A 15,756-nucleotide genomic window follows, 5' to 3' on the forward strand; every position below is an offset into this window, starting at 1 on the left:
AGACTGCAGAGCCGGCCCTAGGTATTTTTCAAGTGTAGGCGAACAGAATTTTGGCGCCCCCCCCCCAACCAATCACTGAAAAATAAAAGCGTTGGATAAGCGAAAATGTTGGATAATAAGGAGGGATTAAGGAAAAGCCTATTAAACATCAAATTACATTAAGATTTTACAAATTAAGCACCAAAACATCATGTTTTACAACAAATCAACAAAAAAGCAGTCTTGACTGCACCCCCGTGTGATGTCCCATGGACCCTTGGGCCGTGAACCTGACTCCATTGTGGACAACAGCAATGAGGAAACAGGTTTAGTGCCAATTCAGCAAGACTCTGACCCGTTCCAGATGTTCCCTATTGACAATTCCAGTTCAGTGCTCATTAAAAAGGACCTTGGAACGGAGGCTACTCTTCCCAGTTCTCCCTTTGATAGGAGAATGTTTGTACAAACGAACAGACAGGAGAAAGCTGGACAAAGACGAAGTGCGCGATTAGCAGCAAGGGAATCTGCTGATTAACCTATTTTCCCCTGAGAACTCTCGGGGAGGATCGCATCTGGTGAAGATGTTGTTTTAGCTCTTTTCCCTTGGGAAAGGAGCATTTGGACACCTGCTCTGTGAAGAGATTCGAAGTTCCTTAAAAGTTCTGCATGTCAGCATGTCAGTTTGGAGGATTAACTTCGCTTCCAGCCAAGTGTGGACTGTGTTTAAGTCCACTGCCTTCCAGCCTTGCCGTGCCTTGCCAAGCCGTGTTCCATGATTTGTCTTGCCGCGAATCCAGTCTTGTCTTGTCTTGTCGTGCCGTGTATCCAGCCTTGTTCCAATTCCTTGCCTTTGGACTTGTTTTGAACTCTAGTGAAAGTCTTGGACGTTTTCCCCACTCAAACTGCTTGGAAGTTTGAGTGCGTTTCGGTCTTGGATTACAAGCTTTAAACTCTAATATTATATATTGGACAAAATACTACTGGACTATATTTGATCTTTCCTGAAAGGTCTATTGATGGACTATATTTTCTACTTGTTTTCGTTTTAATTTCTTAATTCCTTAATAAAGATATTAGACTGTTTATTGGCCTCGGTGTATTGGTTTCCAGTGCTCTCGCAGCCAGGGGCGTCACATCCCGTATGTTTTGCGCCCGAAGCGACTGCTTAATTCGCCTCATTGTTGGACCGGCTCTGAGACTGTGGTCAAGAAATCAGAAGAAGGTTAAGACTTGGAAGGGCAGCATGAAGGAACAATATGCCTATAATAAAGTTTCAACACTGGACAGTAATCTGTAACACCTTAACCAGCTATTCTGCATAATAATGTGTGTTATCTGTCAATCTTAACTTACTAAGATGTAGAATGAGTTTCCCCTTTTCCAATTCACACTAAGATATCAATGTTATTTTTTGTTATTGTTTATTTTGTTTTTGCTATTTGAAATTTGCAAATCTGTCTATTAGGCCTGTGCAATCAATGAAAAAAATGTTTCAGTACTAATTACTAAACTATGGGGGGTAGCAAACGATTTCTAAAGTGTTTCTAAAATATTGTAAGGGGTCTATAACCATATTTAATGATATAACAAATTTGTTGTTACTTTTTCTTTAAGTAATTGTGCCAATCGGGACATTTTAGGGGCTCCTTTGTCCCTCATTGTTAGAGCTTTCAGGGTGAAATTTGCAGAACATTTTTACCACTGTTACACCCCCCACCCCCCAGTTTCAAAACATTTCAGTCATCCACTGATTTTCAGGGAATTTTTCAACTTTTTACAAACAACCTACAAGATCTATCTCCTTGATTTTGTCTACAATGACACAAAATAACCAGGGCGTCATTTCCCCTAAGTTTCAGAAAGATTCACACATCTACTGATTTTTGGGGATTTTTTAAAGTTTTGCCCCCAATTTTTTGAAAGTCACAATAGCTATTTCCTTGAATTATTTATTTATTTATTTATTTACATCACTTTTACCCCACCTTTCTCTCCGAGGAGACTCAAAACGGGTTACAGTAAATAGGCAAAAATTCAATGCCTAAAAACAATGTAAAAACAATAATTCATATAAAACAATCTACAAAACAACAGTTCATTTAAAACAGATACCATTACAAAATAAAGTCACATTATATAAATTTTTAAGAATGTACAAGATTAAAATCCATTCATCCAGAATCCTCAAGTCTTCGTACAGGTCATGTAAAGTCCATGTTCTCATTCATTAAAAGCTTGCATGCACAACCATGTCTTTAAGGCTTTCCTGAAGCCTAGGAGAGTTGGTATCTGCCTTATGTTGCTGGGGAGGGTGTTTCATAGCCGAGGAGCCACCACCGAGAAGGCCCTGTCCCTTGTTCCCACCAGCCTTACCTGCGAGGCTGGTGGGACCGAGAGCAGGGCCTCCCCCGATGATCTAAGAGTTCTAGAAGGCTCATAGGGGGAGATACGTTCAGACAGGTAAGATGGTCCAGAACCATTTAGGGCTTTGTAGGTCAAAACCAGCACTTTGAATTGGGCTCGGTAGCATATCAGCAGCCAGTGGAGCTGACTCAACATGGGAGTAGTACGCTCCCTGTAAGCCACTCCTGTTATTAGTCTGGCTGCTGCCTGTTGTACTAGTTGGAGCTTCCGAGCCGTCTTCAAAGGCAGCCCCACGTAGAGCTTGTCTTTATGTGACACACAACACATACTTCAACTTAGAGATTTTACTCCCAGTCTAGCACAGATTTATTATCCGTCCTCTTTGTAGATTTAATAATTTATTGGAACTCTAAACTCAAACTGTGTTGCTGGCTGCTGCTATGGATTGACAGTAGCTCAACCATACCTCAATGGGGCTTTCTGTGCAGAATTCTGGGAAATGTAGCTTAGGGCAGGGCCTTTTGAATTGTCTGCCACATGGATCCTCACCTTCCAAACTACATTTCTCAAAATTCTCAATCTCCCTCCCAGCTCACTTGCTCTCCCAATGGCGAAATGCAACCTGGGTCTCCTTAATTTAAAGAGGAACGGCCTCTTCAGTTTTGAACCATTAGTACAGATTGCTGCTTGTGCTGAAAATGAAACTCACTGGGTGACTTACGAGGTTTACTAAATTTTAATGAAAAGTCATAGGTGAGTGTTTTGATTCGTAAGTTTTTTGAGTGGACACGCTTCACATTTCTTAATATCACATCGTATGTACGAATCTTACAAAATAGATACACCAAACAAGTATTTACACAGCCCTACTGTCTATGCTGTTTTACTTCAAAATTGTAATATTGCATTGCATTTGTTTTCTTGATCATATTTTGCACAATAACATGATTCAAGCTTTAAAATCCTCACAAAGGATAGGTTTCAATGCCTTGAATATTTATGATATGATAAAGTCAAAGTTAATGTAGATTTTAATAATCCTTTTGTGAGACCTACCTTACTGAGAGTATGGAATAGATATAAATCTAGGCTGTACCCCACCCAAAATAACTTTGTGTTCTGGAGATTTGTCAGTGGGAAATTAGATGAAATTAAAAAAACAATTAGTAACAGAGGGATACAGTTTACAGTGATATTGTAACATATAATTATTTAAGTTTTGACATTTTTTAAAATGGATGAAAACAGCTGTGGTTTTGAACAAAATAGTTAAGAATTTTAAAATGCAACTTTGCACCAGGTAATAATAATAATAATAATAATAATAATAATAATAATAATAATAATACTTTATTTATACCCCGCCACCATCTCCCCAACGGGGACTCGGGGCGGCTTACATGGGGCCATGCCCGGAAGAATACAATATAGCAAAATATAAAAACAACATATCATAATACAATTACAACAATACAAAAATAATCATGTACAGTACAACACAAAATCAAAAAAGCAATATAACATGAACACTCAGTTAAAACCTGGGGTGAGAAAAAGATAAGAATAAAACCACGGGGAGCAGAGACATAAAATAGCAAACAGTCTGGAGGATAGATGATGGGGGGAGTAACAAAAAAGTGTGTAACAGTTACTCTCCGAAAGCACATCGGAAGAGCCATGTTTTTAGATCTTTCCTAAAGATGAACATGTAATTGCCAAAATGCATTAATCTTTGTAGAAATTTGAAATAGAAGAACAAATTAAAGATTGTATGATAAAAATGGGCTAACATATTTTATTATAACATGCAATGGACTAATGGAAAGATATGTTGTCAAAGGGATTGTGTTACATTGTGTTACATGATTTATCATTGATATATGACCCCAAAGAAATTACCTAAAATGTATAAAAGTGTATCTGATATTTTTATGAAATGTGAACATCATGAAGGGACATTTTATCATTTGTACTGGACATGTGAAAAGCCAAAAAAATGGGATTCAGATATACATATTAATGCTGATTATTTTGAAGATGTGATGATTCAATTAAAACTGGAACATTTTGTTTTGGGACATGTACAATGGGAAAAGAATAATGGAATATAATGGAATACTGTTCTATGCACAAAGATGGAACAATTCACACTGTAGAGGAATGCTTGTTGAAACAGAGATTTAGCAAAAATGTCTCATTTGGTTAAAGAAAGGCTATTAGGGACATTTCTCAATGAGTGAAAGCCCCCTTATAAACCTTATGTGGGGGAAAAAGCAAATAATCTTGTAACTTTTGTTTTTGATTATTAGAAAGGATAGGTCATTGAAAGAAGTGAATATGTTTTGAAGAGAGGTAATAATAGTTGTATAAATAGATACCAGACCTTGTAATCTGGTAATAGTAATTGCCTAACCCAGAGAATGTATAAAGATAAATAAGAACATCGTTCCACATTTTGAAAATAAAATATATCCTATAATTAACACATATGCATTCATGCCAAGCAATTTTAACCACATACAAGGATTTAAACGAGGAATTTATTTCTATGGGCTAGTGATCTAAAATATAAAAAAATAGGGTAGAAGGGATGAAGTGGGGAGGGAAGCAAAACTAAACTATTACTAACTGTAGTAAGGCTTTTCTCTGTCCTGGTAGCGCTGTGGCTATTGGATCTACCAAAGCTGAGTGACTGAGAAAGAACATTTGGACATCAGGTAACAGGTCTTTGGATATTTGCAATTCCTGTTGTGTGAATTATATGGCATTCTTTCCCTCACAGACTCCAATGAATCAAGCTTCTACACGTTCACATTGCATTTTCACCATTCATATCTCAAGCAAAGAACCAGGTTCTGCAACCATTCGACGCTCCAAACTGCATTTAGTGGACTTGGCTGGTTCTGAGCGCGTTGGGAAGACTGGAGTTGGAGGCCAGCTACTGACAGAGGCCAAGTATATCAATCTGTCATTACATTACTTGGAACAGGTAAATTTGACCCAAATCTTTATTTTAATAGTAACTTGGAGAAGTAATTTGCTTTTAGAAAACTCGTGTTCCGCTGTACTTGCTGTCAGGGATACTGAATTTTGATTAAGAGAAGGAATGTGATGTGCCTCATTGTGGTTTCTTTGAAGCAACAATATGATGGATGTAATTTCCCTTATGCCATTTTATGACAGACAGTGTACCTTTTAAAAGAATTTCCTATTTAGAGACAATTTTAAAAACAGCTGTTGAAATATTGTAATCTTGTTCCATGACCAAAGGAAAGCAGATGTATTTTATGAAAAATCTTAAGCCCCCAAGAATTTGATTGGAACTCTTCCATGTACAGTTGTAATACAGTGGCCTCATACCAACCCCATGATAACATATGGGGTAGATTTTAATTAACAGATTTGTAGTGCTAGTTTAATAGGATGTTAGATGTTTTCTGCAAACCTTCAGAACAGACTAAACAAGTCCAGTCTACTTCTTTTGAAATCCTGAAATTTATATATTCTTTATAACATTAAAGTTGTAAGCTGCTCCGAGTCCCTTCGGGGAGAGGGAGCGAAATATAAATAAAGCATCATCGTTGTTGTTGTTGTTGTTATGCAATTTGCCGTTCTTTTGTATTAAATGGTAGATAAATTTCAACTATGTATATCAGAAACATTTTACAGACAATATGGAGATTTTATTTCATGTCAAAAACATTGCATAAATAAATTAGTATAAAAAATGATAAAATAAAGGGAGAAACAAGCAGCTAAATAATTTTAGACCAAAATGGGCAACAGCAACTGCATTGTCTGTAGCTTTAAACAGTTCTTCCTCTGTGCATGAGACAGGACATAGTGGGCAAGCATACAGATGCTGAGTTGTTTGTTTTGCTTCACAGTCACACAAGGTGGAGAATTCTTCTAAATAGTGCTATTTTGCCAGGTTGTCTTTTGATGTGCCAACTCCACTTCTGAGTCTGTTCAGGGACTTCTAAGTTGCCCATTCTTGGTTTGCCCCTGGAGGAAGGCCAATATGGAGATATATCCACCTGAATATTTAACATGTTTTATATATTTACTTTCCCATCATTGTATTTCATTTTTGTCCTAAAAAATAAAATCTCTAGCTTGAAAAATAGCAGAGTTGTCTTAATAAGCCATTGAGTAAATTATTACTACTCATATTTGTTGCTGCTGTTTTAATAGAGTTTGAAAACATTCATCATTTTTCCATTTTAAAAGAAAAGAAAACAGCACACCTGCCAGAGGACAGATTTTTTTCCTCAAGTTTCAATGTGGTGTATTGTCTTCATAGCCCAGTAAACATAAAGAATAATGGTAGGCTTTTGTTGATTTTGGAATGCTCATGAACACAGTGATTTTCTGAAAGGCATCTTTAAAGCATTTATAAGCCACAAGAACTGGGTATGTTTTAGCCCACAAGGTACATATTAGAGCATGAAAACAGTAAAGAGGAAGGAGAAATTTACAAAGTGCTTTGTTAAATAATTATTAGTCACACACTCTCAACTTTGGCATATGAGACTGTAAAGGACTATATTTAGATTCATTGTAAGTGAGAAAACTTTGCAAATAGTTTATTATGTTTTATGCAGCTAACTTGTTGCTCTTGGATTGATCATATATTGAGTAAACATCCCCAGTACTAATGATTTTACCAGTCTTAGAAATACATTTAGTACCTGGAAGATGTGAAATGCTATATGAAGGCAAAAAAAAGTGGAAGCTCATTAAAAATAGGCCTAAGGATCAAGACCTAAATCCAAATGTTACTCTCAACTAAGTAGAACTTTTGAATAAATGGGATTAATCTAAAGCAGTGATTCTAAACCTGTGGGTCCCCAGGTGTTTTGACCTACAACTCCCAGAAATGCTTTATTTATTTATTTATTTATTTATTTATTTCTATCCCACTTTTATCCCGAGTCAGGATTCATCACCCTAAATACATCTTAGACATATAGGGACAAGAGTTACACAAACACATCAACATGAACACTATTACAGTAAACAAACTTGCTCAATTTTAAAGTAGGTTCCCCACTATTAAAAACATTGTCAAAATAGTAATGAGCAAATAATAATGATCATCTAATAATGATTTCCCATTGTTATTCTTATTTCAGGTAATAATTGCTTTGTCAGAGAAAAACAGATCTCATATTCCATATAGAAACTCTATGATGACCTCGGTACTAAGAGACAGCCTAGGAGGGAACTGCATGACCATAATGATTGCCACACTTTCAATAGAAAAAAGGAACATAGATGTATGTTGTCTGATTTTTAATGATCATCTTTACTAAGATTTAATATTTGCAATTTATCTACTGAATTTGACTCTGTATACTTTCCTTTTATATACTTTCCTTATACAATTTTACCCACAAATTCCAGTGATCATATATTAAGAGGTGGACTATACATACATACATAAATACAAAGACTTCTGTTCAAATACATATCAAATTTATTTCACATCATCATTGAATATAATTGGTGGCTTACCTATCATGTGGTTTCAATTAAATGCCCATAAATATTATTGACAGTAATTATGGAAACTGCTAGTCACAACATTTGTGGGACACCAGATTGCTTGCCCTAGATAAGGAAAAAACCTAGATGCAATAAACACGTCAACCCTGTTTTTTAATTGTGTGGAAGACCATCAGTGAACACCAGGTGTGGTAGGCTACAATTCAGAGGAAGTCACTGGCCAAATAACCTCTGAGTATTCTTTGCCTAAGAACTTGGCATCACTACAAGTCAATGAGTGACTTGAAGGCACATAAAATATTTAATTTCTTAAATGCATTGCATCTTATGTTATTTTTTCATGCTCCAACTGGTAGATATCAATGTGGAACTGAGGGAAAAAAGCATGTAATGATGTTGAAAACTAAATGTTGTGGACAACATAAAGGGAACAAGAACAACAAAAATAATAATAATAACAACAACAACTTTATTCTTGTATCCCGCCTCCATCTCCCTGAAGGGAGTCGGGGCGGCTTACACAGGGACTAGCCCAAAAACAACAACATAGCATTAGAATAATAGAATCATAGAATAGTAGAGTTGGAAGAGACCTCATGGGCCATCCAGTCCAACCCCCTGCTAAGAAACAGGAAATCGCATTCAAAGCACCCCCCGACAGATGGCCATCCAGCCTCTGCTTAAAAGCCTCCAAAGAAGGAGCCTCCACCACATGCAACAGTAATTAAAACAGTAATTTAAAATAATATCACAAAGGTATAAACAACATAACATAACACTTCTTTAAATGCCTGAGCATTGATTGCTACATAGAGCAGAGGGTGACTAGTGCAAGAGCTCTGAAAGATCCATAGATAAAATCAGTGCAAATAGGGAAAGAACAAGGGAACAGTTCCATTAAAGTGCTAAAACATATAGAGTGAGGAACAGTGATAAAGTGCCGTACATATTTGTTGTTGTTTTTTCTCCCCAAAGGGAATTTTTTATTAATCATTATTATTTTATAATACATAATCATAGTTACAATACATTTTCCTTTTCCATTCCCTTCTCCCTCCCCACATCCACCCCACCCCCTTCCCTGTTGACAATTTGAACCTTTTTTTCTTGTTACATGAGCCTTCTTTCCATTCTTTCCAATTTTTTCTTCCAGCTTTTGTCATATGGTTTAACAATCTGTAGCCATCTGCTAAATGGAGTCCATATTTCTTTAATTTTCTTCTGTTTGTCTGACGATTTTTTTTGTTTCTTATAATGTCCATAATATCCAGTTGTATTTGATCCCACATATATTCATACCATTTTTCAAGTGTCCATTTCTTTTTATCCTTCCACCCTCCACGCTATTACTGCGTGTGCGGCTCTAAACATTATCATCATTAATTCTTGGTCTTGGTTCTTAATTATTCTGTCCCCATATATCCCTATTAATAGAATTTGCATATTTATATCAAATTTAGTTTTAGTATATAATTCAACCTGGGTTAGAATTTGGTTCCAAATTTTTTTTATCTCTTCACATTCCCACCATAGATGAGAGTACCATGACTCCCTACTCCCACAATGCCAACATTTGGGATTTAATCCCTGAATCATATGTGCCAGCTGAATTGGTGTCCTGTACCATTTCGTAATTATTTTCAGTTCTTATTCCTTATATTTGTCTATTTTTATTTTATTTAATCCATTGACTATCTTTTCTATCTTTTCTTTTCCTAGGCCCCCTTTCTTTTCCCACTTGTTTTCCATTATTCTATACATAAACTCCTTATCTTCTGTCATTCTTCCATATATTTTATTTAATACTTTTTTTACCACCAAATCTCTTTTAATATCTTGTCTATTATATTTTTTCCCTCATTACTTTCTTCCTTCTTGATTTGTTCCCAAATTCCTCTTAATGTTAACCAATTTATTCCGCCCCCCTAATCTTTCCAATTGTTTCCATTCCATTAATTCCTTATTTTAATTATATAAATCTTTAATTTTACTATATCCCATTTGTTTCAATTTTTTTTATAATACTCCTGTCCTCATTATTTCTTAAACTAGCTATCAGGGCTTCTTTTGATAAGTATGGCATCCATTTCTCTTTCCATTTCCCCCATATTTTTAATGCTATTTTCCTTGGGCCTATTGTTTTTTCTATTCCCTCTTTTAATTTTTTTGTAAATATTCCATAGTCTCCTTGATTTTTATTTACTTCATTCTCTATTCTTATCCACTTCTCTTGCATCTCCTCTACCAATTCCAACAGCGCTTTCAGCTGGAATGCTTCGTAGTATTCTTGTAACTTTGGTATTCCCCATCCTATTTCTTTATTGGATCTATACAGCTCCTTATTACTTATTCTTGATTTCCCCCCCTTTAAATATCCACTTCCTTATTTCTCCATCCTATTTTTTGAATTTTTGTTGTGAAATCTCCAATGGTAGAGTTCAAAACAAATACAATAATTTGGGGAGTATACACATTTTAATTGATCTAATTGTCATTGAAATACTTAAGTTCTTGTCCTTCCAATCAATCATTTGTAACTGTATCCTATTCCATGTCTTCTTATAGTTATAATCCCAGATCCTTGTTGGCTTATTAGTTAAATAAATTCCCAAATATTTAATTTTGTTTTTTACAATCTGTATATCTTTTCTTTTCTGGATCTCTTCTAAAATTCCTTTCCCCAGGTTAAACCCCAACAGCTCTTATTTTGTCATATTTATCCGTAAACCTGAGATTTTATAATAATCTTCCAATATTACTTCCAGTTCTTTCAAGGCGTCCAGTGGATTTTCTGTGATTATTAAGAAATCGTCATCAAACAGATTCACTTTCACTTCCTCCTTTCCTGTCCTAAATCCTGTTATTCTACCATTGTTTTTAATTCTGTCTGCTAAATATTCTATAGCCATTGTGAATAACATTGGTGATATAGGACACCCCTGTTTAACACCTCTTTTAATGCCTATTTTTCTGGAATATCCTTTATTAACTTTCAATTTTGCTACTCCTTTTTTATACATTTCTCTTATAACCTCTATGAATTCTTGTCCCAACCCCAAATTCTCCATCCTTTTAAATAAAAAGTTATGATTCACTGTGTCGAATGCTTTGTATACATCCAATTTAATAAATGCTATTTTTTTTCTTACTTTTCTGTGCAGTAATATTAAGCAAATTCCTAATTGGATGGCTGATATTTCTCCCCTTTAGAAATCCATATTGGTCTTCCCCTATCACTTTTGGTAATAAATCCTTTAGTCTATTTGTTAATATTTTCGCAAATATTTTGTAATCCTCGTTCATTAAACTAATTGGTGTGTAAGAATTTAATTCTCTAGGGTTCTTCCCTGGTCTGATAATTGTTATTATTTCTGCCTCCCTCCAGGACTCAGGTACTTCACCTCCTCTTATTATATTATTAAAAACTATTTCCAATTCTGGTATTAGTTCTTCCTTCATTTGTTTGTAAAACTCTGCTGTGTAACCATCAGCTCCGGGTGATTTTGCTTTTTTTAAGTTTCCTATTACCTCATCAATTTCCTGATATGAAATAACCCTTGGTAAAAAAGTTTCGTCCTCTTCTCCCAATTTTTCTTGAACCCAGTCATCACCTTGCAAATTATTTTTGCCTTTATATAATTTATGGTAGAAATCAGCAAATATATCCCTTATACTTTTATTGTCCTTTACCAAATTATTTTTTTCATCAAATATTTCTTTCACCCTTTGCTTTTCCTTTCTTTTTTTAAATAGTTTGCCAAGCGCCTTACTGAATTAATATTTGCCCTTTGGAAATAGTTTTTCACCATTATTTCTTTTTTCCATATATTAAATTTATCTATCTCCTCCAACTCCCCTTTCAACTTATCTATTTCTTTTTTTGTTCTTTTTTCATGTCTATTCTGAAGGTCCCTGTACTTATCTTCCAATTGCTTGATTATTGTATTTCTCTCTTGATTCATACATTTCTTCTTGGCTATTTCATTCTTTATTAATAATCCTCTTACAAAGGCTTTCGCTGTATCCCAAATAATCCCTTCTTTTGCCGTATTTCTATTAACTTGGAAGAAGTTTTTAATTTCTTTTCCCAACTCTTCCCTATCTTTTCCCTTCATCAATAGTAATTCCTTGTATCTCCATCTATAGTGGGGTTTCTCCTCTGTTAATTGTAGTGTTATTTGGAGTGGTGCATGGTCTGAGATTTTTATCAGACCAGTTTCTACTTTTAGTATCTCAGATTGATTAGAGTCTCTCTTTAATATATAGTCTATGCGGGTAAATTTTTTGTCTTCCAGAATAATAAGTTGTGTTTTTACCTCTTGAAAGCAATCCTTCAGATTCCATTTATCCAACAGTCTGCACTTATTTTTTTATCATGTCTAAATTGAAGTCTCCTGCTATAAGTCCCTTGTCTAAAGTGAATAATAGCCATAGGGAACCCCCAAGTAAATTGTACTCCACCTGAATACAATGCTTCGGCATAGGGTTCTAAATCTTGTTTAATTTTAAGAGTTTCTTTAGACAAATCCTGTCTCATTGTAATCTGCATGTTTCTATATAGTGGTTTCTTCCTCTTTAAATCTCTAAACACATCTTCCTTTTTGTTTTCAGTAGCAAACTTAATAATCACTTGCCTTGGCGTTGTAGATAGAGGTGATCTCGTGCCTCCTTTTTTGAGGCTGTACATATTTGTAAACAGAGCACACACAGGAACATCCACATTTTCAATTCCCAGCAGAAGATGTTTAATGAAGGAGCCAACCTAATCTCCCTGGGGAGAGAGCTCCATATCGGGGGGGCCACCACCAAGAAGGCCCTCTCCTTCATCCCCACCAGTCGCACTTGGGACAGAGGTGGGAGTGAGAGAAGGGCCTCCTCGGAAGATCTTAGGGCCCGTGCAGGTTCGTAAGGGAGGAGGCGATTGCAGAGATAGGCAGGTCCTGAACTGTTTAAGGCTTTATAGGTAATAACCTGCACCTTGAATTGGGCCTGGAAACTTATCGGTTGCCAGTGGAGCTGCTTGAACAGGAGGGTTGACCGCTCTCTGTAGCTTGCTCCCGTTATTAATCTGGCCGCTGATCTTTGTACCAGATGTAGTTTCCGAACCGTCTTCAAAGGCAGCCCCACGTAGAGTGCATTGCAGTAATCCAACCTGGAGGTAACTAAGGCGTGGACCACCATGGCCAAGTCAGACTTCATGAGGTATGGTCGCAGCTGGCACACAAGCTTTAACTGTGCAAAGGCCTTCCCGGCCACCGCTGACACCTGAGCATCATGCGTCAGCGCTGAGTCCAGGAGGACCCCCAAGCTGCTCACCGTCTTAAGGGGGAGTGTGACCCCCTAAAGCGCAGGTTGCCACCCTATGCCCTGATCGGCCACATGACTGACCTGCAGGTCAGTCCTTCACCCTCATCCAGTCCATCACAGCAGCCAGGCATCGATCAAGGACCCGAGGGGCTTCCTTGACATTCGGTGGAAAAGAGTAGTAGAGTTGAGTGTCATCTGCATAAAGATGGCACCCAACTTCAAAACTCCAGATGACCTCACCCAGCAGTTTCATGTTAAACAGCATGGGAGACAAAATGGAACCTTGCGGGACCCCACAGGTCAGTAGCCAGGGGACCAAGCAGGAACCTCCCAGCTTCACCAACTGGGAACGGCCCTCCAATATGCCCCCAATACCCATTCCGGAGAGCCTCCCCAGAAGGATACCATGGTTGATGGTATCGAAAGCCACTGAGATGTCCAAGAGAACTAATAGGGTTACACTCCCCCTATCAAGTTCTCTGTGGAGGTCATCCACCAAGGCGACCAAAGCCGTCTCAGTACCGTGACCGGGCCTGAACCCAGACTGTGATGGATCTAGATAATCAGTCTCATTTATGTCCAACAAGGGTTCCCCAGCCCCAGATCTTCCTATGTTATGGGGTTGTTGTTTTTTTAAGCAAACATTTCCTGCCATATCAGGTAGTTGCACCATCAATTTAAGTTTAAAGGATATAATACAGAACTGAAGTGTTATTCTGCCATTGTACAATTAATTGGGTGCCAGTTTTAATAAAGTCCCATTATATACAATGGTGTAATAAAATGGAGTTCCTTATATAAAATGGCAAAATCAAAGTCTGCCTTTTGGATTTCATATATATATATATATGGATCTCTGGATACAGAAGGCTTATTGTGTATAATACTCATTTATGTCTGCTTAGGAATCTATATCAACTTGTAGATTTTCTCAGCGAGTTGCGCTTATTAAGAATGAAGCTGTTCTAAATGAAGAAATTGACCCCAGGCTGGTAAGGACCTGTTCTGATTATTTATAATAAAAATAAGTAATATTTTTATGTCAAAAAAGAACTACTTAACTGTGGGACTATTGCGCACATCAGTCTCACCCAGAACAGCAAGTGGTGACTTGCAGTTCAACATCCAGAGGGATCCACGTTTCTCATCTATTGGCAGATGAATCTAGTAAGTTGTAAGTTACGATTTAATACCTATGTTTATGCACATTCAGACACATATATAAGTACAATATCATTTATCCTATCTTCATTCACTCAAACTCTGCCAGGAATAAATATTATTCAGACATTCTTATTACTCTCATATATTAAAAATATAATGGGAAATTTGACAAAAAGGGTTTTTCCATTCTATTCCCGATCCATTTTTCCTGTGCACGGGTGCAGGTAGTCTTAGTTTCTGCTAAGCTCACTCTGGGCCGTAAAAGGTAAGCACTAATACACGTATTCACTTGAGTGAAATGCATCCATCGTATCTACTGCACACCTCAATTTTAACTCAGAAACCAAGAAATAGAGTATTTCCTGTTGACTGTAATTCACAGCAGCAGAAATGCACTCTTTGTAATTTGGCCAATAAAGGTGTGTATTATAATTGCTGCCTGCTGTGAATTCCTTCTTTAAAAAGAAAAGTGTTAGAACACCTAACTTTGAGCAATGGAAAAGAAACTTTGGGATACACCTGTGCTGTAGAACGTATCCACTTTAATTTCTTTGGTTCAGTGCTATGGAATCATGGGGCTATAGTTTTACAAGGTCTTGAGCATTCTCTGCTAAAGAATGCTGATGCTTCGCCAAACTAAAAATCATAAGATAGCACTGAGCCATGGCCATTACATTAGAAATGACATCTCTCAAATAGGAGCTCCAGGTGCTACTGAAGCAGCTTCCTCTTTTGCTTTGGCTCAGCACTAAGATTACTGTATTAAGTGAATCTAGTATGCACTCTAATTTTGGCAAGATAATTTAGCCAAAAAAAAAGTCAGCATTAGATTCAAGTAAATACGGTACTTTGAATTGAATCAAGAAACCTGTGCAGCTCTTAGGGACTGTTGAGATATGTTCCCATGAATTAACCCTGGTTATCAGATTATTAGACTTTGTACAAACTGTAGTTTTCCAAATATCCTTCAAAGGAGTCCCATCTATAATAAAATCACATTAGTCCAGTCTGGAAGTTATTAGAACTTGGTAAATGGTCAAAAGGCTATTTTAAGTGTATTTATTATATTTTAATCTGTTTTTACCCTAATCTACACTGTATTTTTAAATTTTTAAATTTTAGTATTGCCCTTTTTAAAACTATGACCAAACTGTGATAATGTTAGCCACCTTGAGTTTCCACAAGGAGAAAGGCTGGGTATAAATAAAGTAAATAATAATAATAATAATAATAATAATAATAATAATAATAATAGTCTAAGAAGAAGAAGAATCACTAAGACATCCTTGAATCTCCCATGGTCTATTACATTCTCATATTCTTTTTCTTCCCTTGGACGTAGCTTTTTTGGTTGTTAAGAAGTTAATGAGTGGCAAGTTGCTTATTGTAATAATAAACATTTAAAAATCAATTTTTTAAAATCAAAGTATAGTT

The 15,756-nt window shown here is 36.3% G+C and overlaps 1 protein-coding gene across 4 annotated transcripts in view; it reads left to right on the top strand.

Annotated features, from left to right (window-relative positions):
• kif6 (kinesin family member 6) overlaps positions 1-15,756 on the top strand; it is a 210,390-nt gene that overhangs the window by 47,682 nt on the left and 146,952 nt on the right. Inside the window, exons 7-9 of one of the 4 annotated variants that reach the window (XM_008125901.3) lie at positions 5,126-5,332; positions 7,479-7,622; positions 14,064-14,150. In XM_008125901.3, coding sequence (XP_008124108.2) covers positions 5,126-5,332; positions 7,479-7,622; positions 14,064-14,150 — 438 coding nt within the window. The remainder of the gene's footprint in view (positions 1-5,125; positions 5,333-7,478; positions 7,623-14,063; positions 14,151-15,756) is intronic. The other 3 variants (XM_062973564.1, XM_062973572.1, XM_062973579.1) reach the window with 3 other exon arrangements.

This window comes from Anolis carolinensis, chromosome 1 (assembly GCF_035594765.1).
Source record: "Anolis carolinensis isolate JA03-04 chromosome 1, rAnoCar3.1.pri, whole genome shotgun sequence".
In the NCBI taxonomy this organism is placed as follows: domain Eukaryota; kingdom Metazoa; phylum Chordata; class Lepidosauria; order Squamata; family Dactyloidae; genus Anolis; species Anolis carolinensis.